The sequence below is a fragment of the Brassica napus genome, chromosome C6 (assembly GCF_020379485.1).
Source record: "Brassica napus cultivar Da-Ae chromosome C6, Da-Ae, whole genome shotgun sequence".
NCBI lineage: Eukaryota > Viridiplantae > Streptophyta > Magnoliopsida > Brassicales > Brassicaceae > Brassica > Brassica napus.
In genome coordinates, this window is record NC_063449.1 from 44,739,459 (window position 1) to 44,760,835 (window position 21,377).

At 35.9% G+C, this 21,377-nt stretch overlaps 2 protein-coding genes and 1 long non-coding RNA gene across 4 annotated transcripts; 2 read left to right on the forward strand and 1 right to left on the reverse strand.

Moving 5' to 3' along the window:
- Positions 1–170: 170 nt before the first annotated feature.
- On the reverse strand, positions 171–8,885 carry LOC106406575 (protein DETOXIFICATION 17). The gene is made up of 9 exons (XM_013847268.3): positions 8,728–8,885; positions 8,362–8,622; positions 1,762–2,306; positions 1,603–1,689; positions 1,374–1,430; positions 1,049–1,287; positions 813–931; positions 632–718; positions 171–539 (listed from the first exon to the last, which is right to left on the reverse strand). The coding sequence occupies exons 2-9, from the start codon at positions 8,599–8,601 to the stop codon at positions 486–488; spliced, it is 1,428 nt and encodes a 475-aa protein (XP_013702722.2). The 5' UTR covers positions 8,602–8,622; positions 8,728–8,885; the 3' UTR covers positions 171–485.
- Positions 6,448–8,127, forward strand: LOC106406576. 2 transcript variants are annotated; one of them, XR_007325310.1, is made up of 2 exons: positions 6,448–7,358; positions 7,427–8,127. It is a non-coding gene; the product is annotated as an uncharacterized LOC106406576 (long non-coding RNA). The 2 variants fall into 2 exon arrangements; XR_001281575.3 differs by having other exon boundaries at positions 6,448–7,333.
- A 6,608-nt stretch (positions 8,886–15,493) lies between the features above and the next one.
- BNAC06G34540D lies at positions 15,494–17,783 on the forward strand. Its single transcript, XM_013845775.3, has 4 exons — positions 15,494–15,952; positions 16,109–16,254; positions 16,342–16,469; positions 16,697–17,783. The coding sequence occupies exons 1-4, from the start codon at positions 15,752–15,754 to the stop codon at positions 16,843–16,845; spliced, it is 624 nt and encodes a 207-aa protein (XP_013701229.1). The 5' UTR covers positions 15,494–15,751; the 3' UTR covers positions 16,846–17,783.
- The last annotated feature ends 3,594 nt before the right edge of the window (positions 17,784–21,377 follow it).

The window sequence follows — 21,377 nt, forward strand, 5'->3', positions numbered from 1 at the left end:
AAATGATCTACTCGATGCATGAATTTTACAAAAAAAAAAAAACAACTAACAAAAAAGCATTACAAATGTTGTTGAATTCGTCTAAAAGGATTGAAATGAAAACCCAAAAGCTCACAAAAAAAGATAAACAAAAGCATAAAAAATGACAAGAGATCATGATAAGCCATAACTTTTTGGAGAGAAAAATCTTGTGCTTATTGCCTTTTGTAGACTCTTGTGAGTATAGGGATTCTTGTTCTTTACACGCTGTAGTTTACCGAGAGCCAGGCCCTCATTCACAACTACCCATATTCCAATTTTTTTCTAACTGACGCCAAAAGGACGCCGCTAGCACAAGCAACGACGCGAGTGGCATACCACAAGGCACAAGTTCACAAATCACAAGTGAAAGATAATAGCATATATGGACTAATGTCTCAGAATGAATTCTAAGAAGAATCAACATACTCATTATTCCTTAACGTTTGCAAATCCAATGCTTTTCCTCATCTTGGAATTGTATCATCTTTGTCTCCAACTCTGTTTGTAGCTTTCTTTGCCTATTCGTATCAAAAGAAGAAACATGCAGAATCTCATCAGCTTATATACATAAACTTGGACTGCTCAGTTGATAGGTAAAAACAAAAGTTACCTCTTTATCCCAGTTTGTGAATATAGTGACCAAGGAAAGACCCAACACTTGAACAGCTAGTGCCGTTACAATTCCAAGCCAAAGCCCCTATACAAAAAAATGACATAGCAACACAACTTTAATAGTTGCTATAAACAAGTATTGGCTAATATTCCAGAAGTGGTGTTTTCTTGGTAATTACCCGACCACCGATGTGGAAATGGAAACCAAGCACTAAACCTAACGGAACTCCAACAAGATAATACGATCCAAGATTTATGCACGCTCCAATTTTCTGCCATCCACATCCTCTGGCAACCCCTGCATTAAACCGGGATTAACCGGAAAAATAAATATAAGCCAAACAAAGCCAGGAAACAAAACCAATCTTTTGTTATATTACAAAAACATGATTGTGTTGAGAGAGTGTGCAAGAACCTGAGAGAACGCATTGGAGACCATCTAGGAAGTTTCCACAGGCCACAATGGGTATCATGGATGCGGCATATGCAATGATTTTCGGGTCACTGCTAAAAGCTCGACCTAGAACCTTCCGAACCGACAGCAAAACAGTCACGACCACTATACCCTCGGCGACTGCTATACCTACAATGACGTATACAGCCAGCTTTGCCACTTGTGGGTTCCCTGCTCCTAACTCGTTCGAGACTCTTATACTGCAAGTCAAAGAACAAGAACCAAAGTTTGGTATAACAATACTCTTTAAATGTTTTCTTATATTTATTGTTACCGATGTACTTACCTTGCAGCACCGCCAAGACCAACTGAGACTTGCCAAATTGTTAGTGAAGTGTTTAAACTGAAAAATTAAAAGAACTTGTGTTAATCAATCTATAACAAAGAAGTAGGAACCATGAGAAACAAACAAGAAAATAACCGAAACTTTTTTTTTTGGATACCCCTGGGGTGTCCGGCTGGCCGAGACCCAACCGACTAATCCCCTGGGGTCTGACCAGTTAACCGAAACTTACCAGATTGAAAGAACAGAAGTTTCTAAAACCGGGTTAGGAAGAAGCCCTGAAGCTAGAACCAAAAGCTCAAAGGACCATAGCTCCAAACTGTTACAAAGACAGAACAGGTTAACTCCAGGCCAGATACACTAGACATGAACTTATGTTTCAACAGCTTACCAGACCATAACTGCTGAAGGAAAAGCAATCTTAGAAAAGTCATAAATCTCATGAAAAGCCTCTTTTGAAAACCCTTTCCAGCTATGCGAGCAAGAAGCCGAGAACTTGACGTAGCAAGATAAGAGAATGACATTAAACCAGTAAGAGATGGAAATCGCGAGAGCAGCTCCTCTGTATCCCAAACTCGTCTTCAAGACAAACAACCAACAAAGCAGCAAGTGAAGACCAGTGGTGATCCCAGAGCAGACAAACACAGGGAACACGTTGTTCTGCGCTTGCAAGAACCTGTTGATACACTGAAGAAGTCCGTACGCAAAGAGACTCGGGATCATGTACCTCGCGTACGAGCCAGCAACACTTGAAATGTCTTTGTTTTGGTGAACAAGCACGAGTATACGTTCCGTGTTAAACCAAATGACCGAGAGAGGAATAGAGAGTAGTAGAAGAACAAACATTGCTCTTTGCATCTGAATGCCTAGCTTCCCGTACAGTTTTGCTCCGTACGCTTGGCCACATAGTGTCTCCAAAGCACTAGCTGTTCCCAACTGTTCAGACACAACAGAGGAACATGACAATGAAGAAGCATGTACATTTGTAATAATCATGAGGGCTTTTTACCGAAATTAACCCACAACTTGATTTTAACCTCAAACCTATACCCAAACTTGAATCAAATGCAAAACTAACCTAAAAGTCTAGTGAAATTACAGCTCAGCCCTTTGTGACCAAACAAAAAAACAGAAGCCATTTTTACGAATATAGCCCTAGTAAATCGTCTGAGATGTTGGAAGTCGTCTAGACGACTGAAGTGTAAGTCGTCTGGTACCGGTTTATTTTAAAAATAATTTATAAATCTTGTAAAAAAATATTTTGATGCGTGAAAAATAAAAATCAAGTAATTATAAACAGTTTTAAGTGACATAAATTAAGATATGATAAAATTGATTTGTTTTGAAGATAGATGAGTGGAAGTAGTGAATCATGAAATACTTTGGTTTAGGAGTTTGACAAACATATGTTGTAGTATTGTATGTATTGTTAGGGTTAGATTTTGGAAAACTAAAATATTTTTTTCAAAAATTAGTTTTCACGTATATGTGTTTATTTATGTGTATAATAAACACTTTTCAAGTTTGATTTGATTTTACGAAGTCTTTAATTAGATAATTAAGTTTAGGGGTTATGTTTAGGGTGTGAACGACTTATATTTCAGTCGTCTGTTGAATAATTTATTCGGACGACGTATATTTCAGTCGTCCACATCGTACCGAACATTTAATTTTACCAATGTACGTTTTAACCTAACCGGATCATTTTACTCGGAAGACTTACATTTCAGTCGTCTGGTGAAGAAATTAAAACAGACGACTTACATGTAAGTCGTTCAAATATTCCCGCCTAAAATTTTTTTTAAAAAATTAATTTCCCGCTTAAATAATTTAAACCAGACGACTTACTTGTAAGTCGTCTGGAAAGTCTTCTATTTTAGTTTCCCGCTAAAAATATTTAATTTCCCGCTAAAAATATTAAACTCTTCTGGACGACTTATATGTAAGTCGCCTGTTTTAATTTCTTCACCAGACGACTGAAATGTAAGTCGTCCAGGAAGTCGTCTGAGTCAAAAATATTTAACCTAATTGGATTTTTTGTCTCCCTATATAAAGAAAAATTTACACATTCTCTCTCCTCCTCTCAAATGGCTTCAACAAAAATGTAATGTTCATCATTCTAAAACTCTCCAACCTCTCTTTAATCTCTTTGACTTGAAAACACCAAACTTTATATGAATTTTTCAGTTTTGTCTCATGTATTTCTTACTAATCTATCTCTTTTGCAGGTTTTTAATCAAATGGTACTCATCTTCCACTAATTTAAAAGTAAATCTATTAATTTTAGATATTTATTTTTGTGTGTTCTATAAATATAGATTTATCTAATCTTCCATTCATTTTCTCTATTTTTAAGTCATTTGAACGTTTTTGGATATGCAGGTTTTTCAGATCTGGAAGACTTCTTGGACGACTTACCTGTTAGTCGTCTGGAAGTCGTCTGGACTTCTTGGAAGTCTTCTGACAAAGTCGTCTGGACTTCCAGGAAGTCGTCTGGATTTCCAGGAAGTCGTCTGGATTTCCAGGAAGTCGTCTGGACGTCATGGAAGTCTTCTGACGAAGTCTCCCTTTCATAATAGATCTGAGCGTTTTGGTAAGTTCTTATGTCTGATTTTTCTTCATTTGGTAACTTCTTGTTGTATAAAGTTCTTACTTTTTTCCCCAAACTAAAACTCTCCAAACCCACTCTAATCTCTTTGACTTGAAAACACCAAACTTTATATGAATTTTCCAGTTTTGTCTCATGTCTTTCTTACTAATCTATTTTTTTTGCAGGTTTTTAATTAGATGGTACTCATCTTCCACTAATTTAAAGGTAGATCTATTATTTTTAGATATGTATTTTTGTGTGTTCTGTAAAGGTAGATTTATCTAATCTTTCACTCATTTTTTCTGTTTTTAAGCCATTTGAACGTTTTTGGATATGCAGGTTTTTTAGATCTGGATTTAATATGCAGGTTTTTCAGATCTGGAAGACTTCTGGGACGACTTACCTGTTAGTCGTCTGGACTTCTTGGAAGTCTTCTGACAAAGTCGTCTGGACTTCCTGTGAAGTCGTCTGGACTTCCTGTAAAGTCGTCTGGACTTCCTGTAAAGTCGTCTGGAAGTCGTCTGAACTTCCTAAAAGTCTTCTGACAAAGTCGTCTGAACTTCCTGGAAGTCGTCTGGACTTCTTAGAAGTCGTCTGGACTTCTTAAAAGTCGTGTGGTCTTGTCTACTCAAGTGGAATCCAAGCTTGTCTTTGTAGAGGAATGATCTATAATAGTTTTGTTTGTGGTCTGTTCTGTGAATTGCTTGTCTACTCTTTTAGTTGTGATTTTTTTTTTAAATCAGTAATAATGTTTTCCAAGATGTATTAAATGTGCTAACAATGTGTTTACACATTTACAAATCAATGAAATAATAGACTTCAGTAGCCTTTTTCTTATCTTTGGATCTCTCATATGCAATAATAAATTCCAATGGCCTTTTTCTCATCTTAATAAACAAGAATGTTGGTAGCTTTATATTGATACAACATTTTAAGAAGCATTTTAACCCTTCTTCCAAGTCATAACAATAGTCATCATTATTGTCTATAACAATAATAGTTAAGAGATTGAAACAAACAATAGTAACTAGTCAAAGCATATCATATTTTATTATAAGTTTGCGTTGAAAAACTTAGTCAAATTTAGTAAAACTAAGGGAGAGAACATATTTTGTAAATATGAGTTTTACATATCTTGAAGTTACTTATCACTCTTAAAAATACAAGTTATTCAAAAACTAACGTAGAAGACTTAAAAATTAGCGGAGAAGACGCGGAAGACTTCAATCTAAGTTGTCCAGACGACTAAACTATACGTCGTCTGGTCAACGCAAAGGTTATTTTTGCAATTGACTTTGAAATCTGTTATTTCGGACGACTGAAGATTAAGTCGTCTACTATTGTTTGGCTAAAAAAAAACTCCAAAAAAGCTAGACTACTTACATTTCAGTCGTCATAGGTTAGTTTTGCATTTGACTGGATTATTTCAGAAGTTTGACTTTTCTGGACGACTTACATTTCAGTCATCTAGTGAAAATTAAAATAATAATATTTTTTTAAAAGTAGACGACTTACAGTTAAGTCGTCATAGGTTAGTTTTGCAATTGAAAAAAAAACTTCAAGATTTAATTATATACAGACGACTTATAATTCAGTCGTCCACGAGACGACTGAAATGTAAGTCGTCCAGGATTTACGAGGTTTGACCAGAATCTCGGAAAAAAATCCTGGACGACTTACAAGTAAGTCATCTCGTGGACGACTGAATTATAAGTCGTCTGTGTATAATTAAATTTTGAAGTTTTTTTTTCAATTGCAAAACTAACCTATGACGACTTAACTGTAAATCGTCTACTTTTAAAAAAATATTATTATTTTAATTTTCGCCAGACGACTGAAATGTAAGTCGTCTGGGGAAGTCAAACTTCTGAAATTATCCAGTCAAATGCAAAACTAACCTATGACGACTGAAATGTAAGTCGTCTAGGTTCTTTGGAAATTTTTTTGAAACCAAACAAAAACAGACGACTTAACTTTCAGTCGTCTCAGGTTACAAATTTCAAAGTCAATTGTAAAATAACCTCTGCGTTGACCATACGACTTCCAGGTAAGTTGTCTACAGCCAGACGACTTCCCAAGTAAGTCGTCTGACGAACAGATCTGGAAAAAAAACTCGATGTCATACCTTAAATTGGTGAGATAAGTTCCTTAGCATATATAAGGCTTCTCCAAGCACACAGAATCACAAACGAAAGTAACCCACCCAGAATCGTTAGCTTCTATGACTCTATGAACCATAAAAAATTTAGAATCAAAATCTAGGGTTTTTTTAGCTCATTGTGGAGAGAAAGTGAGAGATATGTTGTGTTTAGTTCACAAGAATGGAAAAAGAAGAAGGGTAAATCGATTTTGGGAGCATTAAGAGCTTCAAATTGGTTGTTCATGGTGGTTGTGACATTGATGACAATGGCAATTTTGTAATTACTTGAAGATGAAGAGGGTGAGAGAGTAAAAATCTCATTTTCGAAAAAAAAAGAAAAAAAAAATTGATGGCATTTTCGTAAATTATATGAACTTGTGGGGTGAATAGGGCAAAACCAATTTTCAAAAAAAAAGAGGTTAGTTTTGTGTTTGACTTTAAGTTATAGGTCAATTCTGCAAAAAGTCCTAATCATGACTAGTAAAGTTTTTGAGAGCTATAGGCGGTTTAGTAAAGATTTATACAATTTTAAAAATAAATTCGGAAGCTTATTTTATAAATATTTTTTTTCTAATTTTGTGGTTGATAGGCTAATGCTTCACTTGCATCTAATGCTTCACTTGCATCGAATGCTTCACTTGCATATACTCAGTACGATGACATGCGCTAGTAATAATAAACCATCTTGATTCAGACACATGCATATAAGAGCAGGTTTATCCATGGCTCTTAAGAAGGTTGCTTAGGTTATTTAGGATTAAAGTAAGAGAAAAAAAACATTGACTCAAGATGCGTCCCTTAATTAAGAGAAGGAAGGCACGTATCTTAGTAAAAACGTGTCACAAAACTAGTGGATGAAGGATTTTCTTCTCTCGGTGTTTCTTCTTCTATTCTCCTCTCCTCCCGATCTGCATCTCCGCCAACGACTCCGATCAAAATCAATCAGGTTCCCTCTCTCTTCCTTCTCATCACTGATCTATACTATGATTCAGATTATTCCCTCAAATCGCATTTTCTTTAGATTTTCTCGATTCAATCCAATTTCTCTTACTCTGTTGCTCAAAGCATGATCTTTTCTTATTGTTTATGGTTTGGATTCCGGCGAAACTCAACGAGGGTGGTGCGGTTAGAGGCCGTGGAGGCGAAGAGAGGAAGAAAGGTTTGGGCTTTGTTAAAGGAGAAGTCAGAAAAGACGCCATTGTCGACTTGATAGCCGAGGAGAAGAAGAAGAGAGTTAAACCCTACATATACATATAAAGTATCAATATATATGTATGAATCAGGGTCGGTCTTTTTGTATGCTCACAAGTTGTTGTGTTGTTGTAGTGAAGGAGAGCTGGAGCCTGAGCCTGAGTCGCAACCAGAGACTGTATCTGAGACTACTGTTGGTGATCAGATGTGCTGTTACCGATTGGTGGACAGGATACGAATCAGCCTATGGGTTTGCCAGTCCGTTCTGGAAGTGTTCAGGTTCGCGTTCGTTTAACCACAACCCAAGCTGGTAGTAGCTCTAAGGCAGTAGATAGGCTTGAGAAACAGTTGAGTTTCCAGAAAAGTGTTGATGTTAGATCAGCAAGTCCAAGAACGGGCTCTCTCGAAAATGGTTCTAAGCTCCATGCCGAGAAGAAAAAGCCATGGACTTTTTTGGTGGTAGCATCCTCCGGGGTAAGTGGCATGAACGCTGGTGGGGATGAATCTGTTGAGATTGTAATAAGATACATTCTCTCTGATTCGATGCATGTGATGACCAAGAGGTTTCAAGAGATGCTCATGCGATAAATATCGGTGTGATAAAAGTGTTGGAACAGCATCAACAAACAGTTTCAGGTCAGTAATGGTGGTGTATTTGTTTCTCCGCCAATTGTGTACGAGCCTATTTCATTGGAGAGCATTTAGAAATGTGGTATTTAGAAATGTGATGCTCAGGTTGTTCTCTGGGAGGAAGAGGATCCCATTTATCACAAACTCTTGTTCTCTTTCATGTTTTTCCTTTTGTTTATCAATCACAATCTTAAACATTTTTTCTATCACAATTTTTTTAAGAACCCTTAGCTTAAGAAACTACCATTGAAGGACTAAAATTAGGTGTTTCTTAACATAAACTATTAACTTGATTTTAATATTTAAATATTGACTAAGAACCTATTTAGGGTTTACCCCAATAAACATGCTCTAAGTAACAAAAAAAAGGGGGATTTAAAGGACCCCACAGAAAGACAAAACTACTAATTATGAAAGTAACCATGAAGAAAGGAACGTACGAGGAATGTGAAACCGGTGACGGAGGCAAAGGATGTGGCGATGGAGGCGGCGGAGAGGGGAAGAGAGCCGAGATGGCCAACGAACATGACGGAGATGACTTGGAGAGAGTATTGAAGGAGGCTGACACCAATGAGAGGAGCAGAAAGCCATAGCTGTTTCTTCAGTTCTCCCTTAACACGCATCATCGTCGTGTTTGGCTCTGTTATCAGAAGCGGAGGCGTCACACCATCTGATCCCATCTTCTCTCCCTCTCTTTTTTTCTTTTTGAGTCCGGAAAGTAATAAGAAGAACCAAAGTTAAAGCAAAAAAATAATAATAAGAAGAAAATAATATAACAGAACTTGAGAAACAGAATGTAAACAAACTCTCTCTGTCTTTCTCTGTGTGTTCCTGTTTTCTAGGGTTTCTTGTGGAGCCGTCGTTGATATCTATGCTTTCTCTATGGTTTTCTCTATTTATTTTTAGAGCTGTCCCTCTTTTTCCTAGGGTTTGTGGCTAATGTTGAAATACTTGAGAATATAAATATTAAGTCCGTTTTTAAATGAAATTTTGCTATTTAATTCCTATTATTTCTCTGCCCGATTAGAGTTTTTTTTTTTAAATTAATGTTTTCTAATTCTACAAGATGTCAAAAAAATATTAATGTTATCTTTACAATATTGCACAATATGATGTCGGAAATATGCTCTCAAATTCCTTACCCTATCTTTTTTTTTTGGTTCCAGACAGTGACGTTAGTGGCTCCTAGTTCTCTTGTCAGTCTGTCACGTTATGCTTACCTCTTCAGTCCGATTGGTAGGCAGTGATGACAGAGACTCAGAGAAGCACAAATTCTTTTTTTTTTTTAAGCATAAATTTGCTCCTAAGACTATATACAATAGATTCAACACCAGGCCCGGCCCTGGGCTAAAGCCCATAAAACAAGGGCTTGGGACGCAAGATTTATAAATATTTTAGGGACAGATTGTACAGCGATTTTCTTTAGTGCAGTGGCTATTATATATCGTATTTCTTCTCTACTCCCGGGTTTGACTCTTCTTTGACTCTTCCTCTTACCATTTTTTCTGTTCGTCTATAATAAAGGCAAATTGACAATTTTTTTTTGTTCTAACTTTTGCCAATAGCCAAAAGAGTTGATCGTGAAGATTGATTTACCTTTTCAAACTGATTATATTAAATGATTAAAAACATAAGTTACAATAATACCTATTTTGTTTACCCTAACAATTGACGTTCCATCTTCTCTTTTTCAATCTTCTTGTTTATTTTTCTCTGCCTATCAACCATATTCCATCTTCTCTGAATCTATGTAAGTTTTTTTTTTCTTTGTTCTTTTGTTTTCGTTAACTTTTGATTGTGATTTACTTGTTTTATGTTCTAGCATATGTAATCTATTGGTGTCTATTATCTAAATTATGTTTTTCTTTTTAATGTTTTTGAATTGTAGTCTGTAAAGAATGCTTCCGGGAAACAGAATAAGAATTCAATCAAGTGGAGCTAAAAATAGGAACAAAAAAGCCAGACAAGATGAAGTGATCAAATCTATGCTTAAGTATGTCACAATAACTAAAAGTTCTAAACCTGATGAAACCTCTGAAGATGAAGAGTTTGTTATTGAAGAAGATGTTCATGAGAAGAGTGAAGAAGAAATTGCTAGAGATGATGCAGATTGTATGAATGTGGATAAAGAACAATCTGAGAATGAAAACATAGAATCCCAAGAGAAAGTTGATGATATTAGAAGCTTCCATGAAGATGTTGATATGGATGATCTTGGAAATTTGAAGAAAATTGAACAGAGAATGAGAGATTATTTGGTTGAGAGAGGTCCACCTACAATATATCCAGTTGATTATCCTTTTCCAAGAGATGGTATTGAAAGATGTTTCACTTATTCATGTTATACAAGAAGGATGAGCAATGGAGAGAAACAAGACAGGAGATGGTTAGTTTACTCAAAATCTAAAGATAAAATCTTTTGTTTTTGCTGTAATTATTCACTCATGAAACCTTTCCTCCTCTTTTGGTAACTAATGGATATGATGATTGGAGAAATGCTTCACATAGGCTGAAAAATCATGAAACTACTTACAACCATAATGTTTGCATGAGCTGCTGGATTGAGCTGGAAATGAGGCTGAAAAAGAGTGAAATTATTGATAAGCATTTGGAGGAGGCAATTAACAAGGAGAAAAACATTGGAGAGATGTTATGTTGAGGATAATTGCAGTGGTAAAGACTCTAGCAGAAAAAAAAATCTAGCCTTTCGTGGAGACGACGAAAAGGTCAGTGATCCAAACAGTGGAAACTTCTTGGCTTTTATTAAGATGATTGGAGGCTTTGATGAAGTAATGAAGGAGCACATTCGATGGGTTGACAAATGTGAAACTCAGTACCATTATCTTAGTCATAAGATTTAGAATGAGTTGATAGAATTACTTACTAATGAGATTAAGATGGTAATCTTAAAGAAGATTCAAGAGACAAAGTATTTTCCAATCATTTTGGATACTACTCCTGATATAAGTCGCAAAGAGCAGATGAATTTTTTTAATTCGATGTGTAGATGTTTCTACGGATTCACCAAAGGTTGAAGAGTTCTTTTTGTCTTTCTTGGAAATCAAAGACACAACAGGAGAAGGAATTTTTACCACTCTTCAAAATGCATTGGCTGATCTTAAGTTAAATATTGGTGATGTAAAAGGACAAGGTTACGACAACGGGTCTAATATGAAAGGAAAGCATAAGGGTGTTCAGAAAAGATTGCTGGATATTAATCCAAGGGCATTTTACACTCCATGTGGGTGTCATAGTCTCAATCTTGCTCTTTGTGACATGGCTTCTTCAACTGAGAAAGCAATTTCATTTTTTGGCACCGTGCAACGTTTATACAATTTGTTTTCATCAACCAACAACTGGGAAGTTTACAGAGAGATGGTGAAAGGTACTACACTTAAAACCATTATCACAGACTCGTTGGGAAAGTCGTATTGCTAGTGTAAAACCAATAAGGTTTCAAGCTGTAAAGATACGAGAGGCTTTGTTTTACTTAGCAGAGAACAGTGGTAATCTTGGACATCGTAGTGAAGCTGAGTGTCTTGCAGAAAGTGAAACACATGGAATTGGAAGATTTGAGTTCTTGTTTGGCATGGTAATTTGGTATGATTTTCTTTATGTAGTCAATACAGTGAGCAAATCTTTACAATCAGAGGATATGGATCTTGAGGCTGCTATTATCCAGTTAGGAGGGCTTGTTGGTTACTAGAAAGGCTACAGAGAAACTGGTTTTGAGAAAGCAAAAGCTGAAGCTATGCAAATTGCCATTGACATGGAGATCGAACCAACATTTTCTTCAAAGCCAAAGCGGGTGATAAAAAAGAAAAAGCATTTTCGTGAAGATGCTGAAAAAGTTGATGATAGTTACCGGCTAAACGCGGAAGAGAGTTTTAGGATTGATTATTTCATCAACTTTGTGGATCAAGCTATAGTGTCACTTGGGGTTAGATTTAAGCAGTTTCAGCGGTACAAAGAAATCTTAGGGTTTTTGTTTGGTTTGAAAAGGCTAAAGTCAAGAAAAGATGATGAATTGATGATATCTTGTGCCAAGCTTGAAGCTTCTCTAGAGCATGATGGACATTTTGATGTAGATGGAAAACACTTGTTTATGGAACTTCAATATCTAAGAGGAATGTTACCAGAAGAAGTTACAAGGGCGATCCAGATGTTGGAATTTCTAAAAAGAATGGATGGTTGTTATCCAAACACAGAGATCGCTTATCGTATATTACTAACAATTCCGATTTCAGTTGCTTCTGCAGAAAGAAGTTTTTCAAAGTTGAAGCTCATTAAGAATTATATATTCATATTGCGTAAAGAAAAAAAAGTTATAGTTAGGGGCAGCATATTGGCATTGTGCTTTAAGCGCCACGGATGTCCGGACCGGTACTGTTCAACACACAACACATCCACATCATCTTCTCTTTCTTCCACATCAGTTTCTCTCTTTTCCACTTTATAATTCAACACCCACTCATTTTCTATACTTTATAATGATTTGTTTAATAAAATTCAACACCTTACCCTACCATTTTTATTTTCCATATTTTTGTTTTGTTTTACATCTTTTATTTTGTAATTACATATTAATAATAATTATTAGTTTAAATTAAATTGCAATATTTAAAAGCTATATAAATGATTAATTAATTTATGTTTAATTTTATAATTTCAATAAAAATATCAATTATTAATTATAAAAAATATAAAGAGTTATTATTAAAAAAATAGAATTACAGAAACTTAAAATTCAATACAATACATTAATAAGCATACAACACAAATAATAAAAAAACACATAGCATAATTAGTATAATGATGGAGACAACCACTTTTGACCACAATTAATTTCCAAATAATTCATCGCTCAAATGTTGGAACATCTCTTTGTTCTTATCATTGAGATGTTCTTTTTCACTTAGCTTCAGCCACATTTTCATCTTCTTAGGCCGAGTTTTTTCTTTCATCAATTGGTTTGCCTCATCTTGCCTTTGGTTTGCCTCCACTTGTCTTTGGATTGCCTCTTTTCACCTTTGGTTTGCCTCCTCTTGCAACATGGGTAGTTTTTCCAAGCGTTCAAACTCTTGAGCCTTGATTTGTTTGAATTCATTAAAATCTTCGTTGACCACTTCCAAGGCTACGCCATTGCCTTTCTTTTTAGCTTTTTTCTTTGCTGCATCCCTTCCCATTGGACGAGCAGTGGATCCTACAGAGTTGGAGTCACTAGCATCACTATCGTGGGTTCTCTTGGATCCACTGATTTTAAAGCCACTATTCCCACCAACTTGACTACCATAGCGTGGTTGATCGACATCGATCCATTCTTTCATTAAATTGAAATTTCCGGTACCACCACCTGAATAGATTTCTTGCGCTTTCGCCAATACATCTTGCTCCGACCACCCACTTTGTTCTGCACCAAGAGTTGCTTCATTAACCCCATACCACAAAGAGTTCTTTGTGTAGAAAACTCGGAAAATTCAGTTGCTCCAACATTCGAAGTAATTTCTTTATCCGTCGGAGTAGAAGAATAAGTGGGTGGTTGAGATGAATATGACATCGGCGAACCGTAATATGGATGATAGTTTGGAACAGCCGACGGCATGAAAAAACCTGGTGGAAAGCCATAATTTGGTATGTTTTGGGGTTGGTTAGGGCTAGGAAACGAATTTTGGAATGGATAGTTGTTGGGATTCAGATAGTGATACCACTCAAATTACCCTAATGAGTGAATTACTCTCTCATATAAGAGGTTCAGTTGCAGTACTTAGGGATCGAATCCACAAGGAGCTAGGGAACCTATTAAATGTAGTAAAATTATTAATTCTAAGTGTTTGTTGTTTTATGGTTTAAAAGTAAATAACAATCCTAATTGAGCAAATCTATTGCTCGACTAACAAGATGATTGGGGGTGTAACTTATTGGAAGATATTAGATGCATGGTTTCTATTCATGTGTTGGAGATTATAATCCTATATATGCCTAACAGTTGCATGCATGATATATTAGAGCTCAACTCCTTAATCACAGTGATCAGCGATGACAATGTTTCACTGGTTAACTAACTAGATCTTGGATCTCAACTGTCGTCTTTTGATAACAAGAAAGTGTCGATCGATGATCCTATAAGGATATCGATTGATACACCTTTCGCAATATCGATCGATTGTCAGAAGACAATATCGATCGATGCTTCTAGCTAAGCCCTAGGCGCATGTTGATAATGATCACTAGTCTCCTAGATCAACGGTTAGCATCTCTCTAGCAGTCCTAGCATGACAAATTAGATTCAGGACATGATGGTCAAGGATGCTTGACTCATGCTAATTCCTAGGTTCATGTTCTAGTTAGCAAGGCTAAAAAAAACATTAATGAACAATCAATCAATGAATATCACAACTTAGCAAATATATAGTTGGGGCTAATCCCTCTAACCTATTTGAACCCTGAATCTAACAAGTGAACTACTCAGACATACCTAATCAATTCATGACACAAAATATAGATAAAAACTGCATATAATAGAATAGATGAATCAATGGAGTTCCAATCACAAATCTTTCTATGATTTTCTCTCCTAAAACTCTCTGCTGAAAATAAGAATACAATGGTGGCCAAAAGCTCTCTTGCCTCCTAACAGTTAGGCAAGTATATAAATATTAGGTTAAAAGCTCGTCAGGGGTAATCTTGTAATTTGGTAAAGCTTTGGGTTTAAAGTCGGCTGGAACCAAGTCGCACATCTCGCGTCTCGACATCGATCGATGGTACAGGATGTACATCGATCGATCATAATCTTCAATCGTCGTGGCTTCTCTTCTGTAGCGATCGACGGCACTGGATGTGCATCGAACGATTGCTTCTTCTTCGTATCGACCTCTAATGGTCAACCTATTTTAAGCTCCTAAATGCTCCATAATCATTATTTTACTCCAAGTTACTCATGAACCTGAAAACATACCTAATATGATAGAATATATAATATATAGATAGTAAGATACTTATATACCATGGATGAAAATGAGTCAAATCCATGGTATATCAGATAGTTAAAAGGGTTGTTTGAAGGGTTTTGGATATTATTAGAAGAGTTTTGGTTGGAATCCATTTTTTCAAAGAAGATAGAAAAATATTGAAACTAGAGTTATGAGAGGCTAAAGATGATTTTTTTTTCTGTGTCCAAATCTAATGAAACAAGTCTCTATTTATAGAATATGAAAAATGATAAATTTTGATATAATTTTTTTTAAAAATAAATATTTTAATATACAATAATTGAATCAAATAATGTAGTAGAAAAAAAAAACTAAAACACAGCCAATCAAAGAAAAGTCGTCATAACTACGCCACATCGGACTGTCTCTCTCCTTTTCAACGAGTTTAATTTTTTCAGCTAGTTGTGTGCCAGGTCATTTTAAATATCTAACAATACTAAAAGCAAGATATCAAGCCTTCTAAACGCGTCCACGTCGGATTGAAAATTCAGGCCAATCAGAGATTGTCTTTCTGCCACATCACTTATTTCCGGGTCTGAACCACGCCAATATTTATGTATCTGAGTCGATGTGGCCCACTTCCATACGAATCCATTGCTTGGCAAAGCGCGACTCTCCAGAATCCACTTCATCTTCACCATTTTTAGATCGAAATTTATGTTGTCTCTGAAAATCACAGTTACGTTGGAGTTAAGTTGACCCACTCTTTCACATTAATAACCTTCATTACTCCTTCCTTACAAGTTAGAGATGTTATCGTTCTGACTCCCATTGTTCTTCGCTTTATATAAACTCCTTTGCAGAATCTCATTTACTACCTTTACAAAATCCTTTCCTCTTCATGTCAACTATAAGCTATTCAATCGCCCACAAGCACATACCTTTAGGGTTTCCATTTCAGTTAAAGCACAAACCGAACGTTTTCACCCGAGAGAGAACGCAGAACTCGGTGACCCTATCAAACCTATCCTTTGTTTCGTCTTCGAATCGATCTGATATTGTCATCCAAGTCGTGGATCTCAAGCCTATCCAATCTATATACGTAAGATTTTAACTTTTAACTCTACATCAGTGTTCATCCTCCATTGATACCATTTCTGGGTTCAATAATTTCGTCAACATATTGGATTGTAGTTTCACCATCGTTTAAGATTCCATGATATAGATCTTGGTTTACATGTTCTTATTGTGTTTACAGGTTAGTGAGAATGATGTAAAGACGAAAGTCAAAACTATGTTTACAGCTCCACGAACACATGATATGATTCGTGAGAAGATCCAGACCCTCGGTCTGATTCATCTCCTTTATTTCACTGTTAACGACATCTCAAGCAAATCACCAACGTAAGGATCTTCTCTGCTTATATATCATGTTTTCCTCAGATTATTGAAAACCAACTGTTGCTAACGTATGTTGTGATTTCCCTTCAGATATTCGATGCTTGATTTGTTGTTTTTTCACTTATCGGTTGTAGCTGAGATAAGAAGATATGGGTTTACATTTTCATTACTGCTGCATGTAGGAGCTGGGTTATTCATTCTCTTACATGTACACTCCAGTAAGTCTTAGTCCCCTGCTTTCATGTATTTTTTTTTTTAAATAGTTCTTCATCTCTTTCAGTTCTTGCAGGTGCTCTTTTGATATTTGTAAACAGAACATTTATATCAAATGGATATGTATTGCAAGCAATTTATTATTGAGCATAATCATAATAATTTACACTCGATTTTCCACTCAGGTAATATTACTATTTACAAATAATTACCACATAATATTTGCTTGCAGGAATACCCATTACAAGAGATGCTTTGGGATTTTGGACGGTGAAGTTGTATCGGGAGATGGAGGTGTGGATACCAGTGTTGCCCAATTTGTGTAATGGGTCATGCGTGCTATGCTGCCACATGTATTTTTCAAGTCAAGTGTTATTCTGATATATTACTTCAGAACACAATAGATACTCCTTTGGCTATGGTAGCTTTGTTTCAGAAAGATTGCTCAAGTTTATTCTTAGCATAAAGGTTCACAATAGGTATATTTGTTCACTTGCATTCTCTTTCTGAATCTTGGATAAATTGTTCTTACATTCTAAACTCAGTTGTTGCATAGTTTGAGAGTGAGATTTTCACAAAAATATGTTGCACTTACGCATGAAAATCTTTGTGATTCAAAGTAAGAGACTGGCCACTGCGGGTTAGGGACGTCCAATGCATGGATGAGCTGATTTTCTTAGTTTTGGAAGTGGACTGTGGAACAGTGCTAAGTCTCCTTACGGTCTAATTTTCATATGATTTTACATTGTTTGTTTAAGGGAAAATCTCCATCGTTCATCTTATGATTAATTATTTTGTCGCATAACCACAAGTGTCAAAAAACATGTGATGTCAGTCTTTGGTTGGCAGGAGGACACCAGTTGAAAGGCATGATTACTATTCTATACATACCACAAGGACACGAACCGCTGGAGAAAACCAATTAACATTGAAAGGCTGGATTACTATTCTTCAAGCCACATGAAGCATAATAAATTTAAGAAGAATGAGGATTTCGTACAACATTCGACGAGGGAAGGAATAACAATACTCCCTTCTTCCCCAGGATTCGGTGATTACTTAATTGAACGTGTTGACAGAGTCAAGCTGCTTCCTGCTGAAAGTTATAATGAAAAATTGGGTGGTGATTTTGATTCTACCGAGAACAATCCTAGACACATTTTTCTTGGTAGATACTGTAAAACACCGAGGCTGCAACACTTGCAGAACATTACGGCTTATGCTGACCGAGCATGGATCAAACCGTTGTCAAACAGCTTAGGGTTAGGAGTTATAATTAACTTTTGTACAATTACAAGAGCAATTGAATAATTTTATCATAGATCAACACAAAAAAAATTTGGACGATGAAAATTCTGAAGTCTCAAATATTGTGTACGTTCAAATGATATGAAATTCAGGCTAACATCCAATATATAATTCAGATAACGCAAATAACAATAATACTTTCGGTAAGGAAAATGTTACTAAGATTCCTTCATACATTTTTTTTTTTGAAAAATCCTTCATACATATTTTGGTTTAAACTTATAGTTAACTACTCAACTGCTGTTATGTTTAGCTACTCAAAACACATACAACTAGGTAATATTCTAAAATAATTTTTAGTTTATTTTTTCTGTCATCCTTTTTTTTGTTTATTCCTTTTTAAAATAAAAGAAGTTTTTTTTATCAAACAAAGCTAATCAAATATTATAAAAGAATATCCATAATGTAAAGAATATAGGGACAATTGGGCCAATATACCCAAATCGTTAGGGAATTAAGTAAGTACCCGTTTGCAAAAAGAACTAGTTGAATCCGTACATTTTTGCGTTCATTATCCCCGAAATGCCCCTACCGTTTGCAAAGGCGAGGCAAAAAGGTGAACAGGTCGCGATTTGGCAAGTACAAACCTATGATTCTATTCCGATATAAATTTTTGGCTATTATCCGCCTCAACTAATTTTGATTGGTTATTGTGCAAAGTACCATCGGGAGCTAAGGAGAATCCTGCGGAAATCTCTGTGTAGCGTATAATGGATGGATTTAGAGGTTACCCCGAAATCTTAAGGGTTTTCGTTGGTGTATTTAATGGGGGTTCTGGAATTACATTCGAAACAGTTGAGCCCCAGCGGCGAGGAGGCATCTTCCATACTTGAGTACATTATAAAGGACAAGGAGAAAGTGTGTAATGAAAACGAAGGTAATAAGAAGCGGAGCTACACGAGCGGACGACATAGTCCTCTAATGTCGAACCCAAACTTTCCCGATCCTATTCCTGATGCGAACAGAACAGATGAAGATAGTGATGGTTAGAGTGTTAACCGTTACATTTGAGTAGTAACTGATACTAGTACATGTTGGTTGTTGTGATTGACTAGGAACTGTTAACAACAAATGCATTATATGTAATCCGGTGTGAATATGTGTATTTAGCTGTTATGATTGTTTAGTAACGGGTACTCTTGCATTTTAACAGATTCCGAAGACTAAGAGGAAGCAGAGAAGCATCTGTTTGTGAGGCAGGTTTTCATGGATCAATCGGCTTTCAAGACTCACATGTCTCTCTATGCTTTGGCGAACAAGTTCCGGTTGTGCATAACTACTAATTAAACTTGTCACTGATAAAAATAATTGGTGGTGAGTAATTGTAAATGGAAACAGTAAAGATATATGTTGAGGGTTATGGTATATGGGAACATGATGAGAAGGCATATTCAAATAATGAGATATCGTTTTCAGTTGTATATAACTACTAATCACACTCGTCACTGATAAGAATCACTGGTAGCGAGTAATTGTTAATGGAAACAGTAAAGATATATGTTAAGGTCAATGGTATATAGGAACAGGACGAGAAAGCGTATGCAATCAAGAGTATCGTTTACAGTTTTGTATAGCTACTAATTAAACTTGTCGCATATAAGAATAACTGGTAACGGACATTGACTTGTTGAGCACGTGACCTTGGTCAATTAGTCGTACAAGGCTATCAACGGCCTCATCTTCGACCTCATCTTCCATGTCAAAATCTTCTGGAGAATGAGTTGCGTCCACAACCATCCAGATAACGTCTACCTGCAGTATTTTCAAGGGGAGGAGTAATTTAGTCACAACTAAATAGGTAATGTATGTGGGTGCCTTCCAAGAAAGATGTTTACAACGCACAATCAAGTTAGCAAACACAGCGGTTATAGTGCACCTAACACTTGTGAATTAGCACCTAACACAAGTTGTTGAAAGCTAACGAACGGACTGACATGCTAAGAAAACATCAGTTACCTCTACATGTTTCGTTAACGGGTTCTAGGAGTAGTTATCAACTCATTAGCAAGCAACATAACTGCTAATTTGTATTTTAGCAGGCATGTTCTATTTTAGCGTCTAACCATTCCTAAGTCCGTAACAAATAGCAGCTACTTTATTTGTTGGCCGACACAAATAAGGTTGTCGCATACCCTGACCGGGAGAAATCTATTGTCTTACCTTGCATTCTTCATCCAGATCTCTGACGTGTACATGGTTTACACAGTACCTTACAACCGTAGGTGTTGCAATGGGGGCCTCCCACTCCTCTGCTTCGTCGGCTTGAGATTCGTAATCTCCGGATTCTGAGTCACAATCAGAGTCAATTACCACAACGGGTTCTGCGGGGGTGACGACCTCTCTTATATGTGGAACGCCGCCATAAATACGAGTTGGATCGCATGAATTCAACCTCCTGGATCTAGAGCGTCTATTATAGATTCTTCACCGGCCGGGTTCTTCACTGGCCGGGAACATCCGCTCTGGTTGTTGCGTGTGCTCCATGGTGTTGATCTCTAGCTCTTAGATTGTGGTTTCTCTAGAGCAGTAATAGTTTCGAGAAGATTAAACTGAAAATTCGTTTGTAAAAGATGATTTTTCACTTGCCCCTCTCTGTCATTCTTTTTGCAATGTTTTATTCACTTTATTTTAAGAGGTTCGGAGTCTTCTAGATACATGCCGTGTAATATGCTGAGATATATATATCTTCTGACAGTGTGCAGTGTAGACGATATGGTGGGTTGTTAAGTTATAGGGGTATAAAGGTATTAAAAACAAATGTCTATGTAGGGTGGTATCCGCCTTATTCCGTAAAAATTCGTGTACATTCGTTCTAATTTCTCAAGATTATATCTGTGAATCCAAAGCAAAAACAAAAGTTGTGATAAGTTTTTTTTTCTGACTAGGTACACATAATAAAATAAATAAAAATACAAACAAAATAATAACCTATAATAACCCTTTCATCTTATAAATTATTGCAATTCGACATTTGTATGTTTATCTATATGAAATGGCCAAACAACTAATTTCAAACAATAAGAGAGCATCAAAGACCGAAAAACACAAAGTTATCTTAGTAAAAACATTAATTAAAATCTATAAATTTCAAGAAAAAAGTCTGCACAAATTAAATTGCCATGTACGAAATTTATAATATAGTATTTGAAAAACAACGAAAGAAAGTTATTACTCGCATAACATGAACAAGATTATACATCAAAAAGTCAATAACTATATAGAATCTTCACAGAAAAATATTAGATAAATAAAGCTACTCAAATTATGCCCTTTTTCAGAAAAAAAAGAGCTAATCAAACGCAATATGAAATCACTAAAATTGAGATCTAGGTGGAGTTTAGCGAAGAAAAAGAAAAACACCCAACCGTTTCTATTTTTCTCTATTGTTTAAGTTAAGTGGTTTGTTCGGCGTAATATTTTACAAAATATCATTTGCAAAAAAAAAAAAATATTTTACAAAATATTAGAGTAAATAATCCGCGCGTAACGCGGAAAAATCTCTAGTATGATTAAACACACCACTGCCTCTGCATCTGGTTAACTGTTGAATTAATATTTTAATAGCCCATTTGCACTTGGTCTAATGAAATCTCCTAGTCAAAGAA